Below are 333 nucleotides of genomic sequence, written 5' to 3' on the forward strand. Positions count from 1 at the left end.
CTAAAAAAATATATATTTATATATAAACTACATGGCTATAGGGAAGACTTGCCTTCTCATCACCTACTGCAGCATCATAACCAGAAGAAACAAGAACCAACTCAGGATCAAACTATAAGGAAGGAAGACAAAATAAAAGAGAAATCATAAGAATAACAGCAATGTACAGACTTTTGGTCATGTTCCCTGGGTGATCAAACCTTGCCAGTACCACAACTGTATGCATGAGGAACATCACAGTTCTATGATTTACTTAGTGAGACCATAACCTTAAGGAATAAAGTAAATACATTACAGTAGCAAGTCAGAGCAGATCATGTACATCAGAGCTAG

The 333-nt window shown here is 36.0% G+C and overlaps 1 protein-coding gene across 5 annotated transcripts in view; it reads right to left on the reverse strand.

The window, feature by feature from the left end:
* LOC119581948 (histone deacetylase 6-like) overlaps positions 1 to 333 on the reverse strand; it is a 29776-nt gene that overhangs the window by 17384 nt on the left and 12059 nt on the right. For 4 of the 5 annotated variants that reach the window (XM_037930127.1, XM_037930126.1, XM_037930123.1 and 1 more), the window contains one exon: positions 53 to 112. The exons of the other annotated variant lie outside the window; for it this stretch is intronic. In XM_037930127.1, the coding sequence (XP_037786055.1) occupies positions 53 to 112 (60 nt within the window). The remainder of the gene's footprint in view (positions 1 to 52; positions 113 to 333) is intronic. 5 annotated transcript variants of the gene reach the window in all.

This window comes from Penaeus monodon, chromosome 15, assembly GCF_015228065.2.
Source record: "Penaeus monodon isolate SGIC_2016 chromosome 15, NSTDA_Pmon_1, whole genome shotgun sequence".
NCBI lineage: Eukaryota > Metazoa > Arthropoda > Malacostraca > Decapoda > Penaeidae > Penaeus > Penaeus monodon.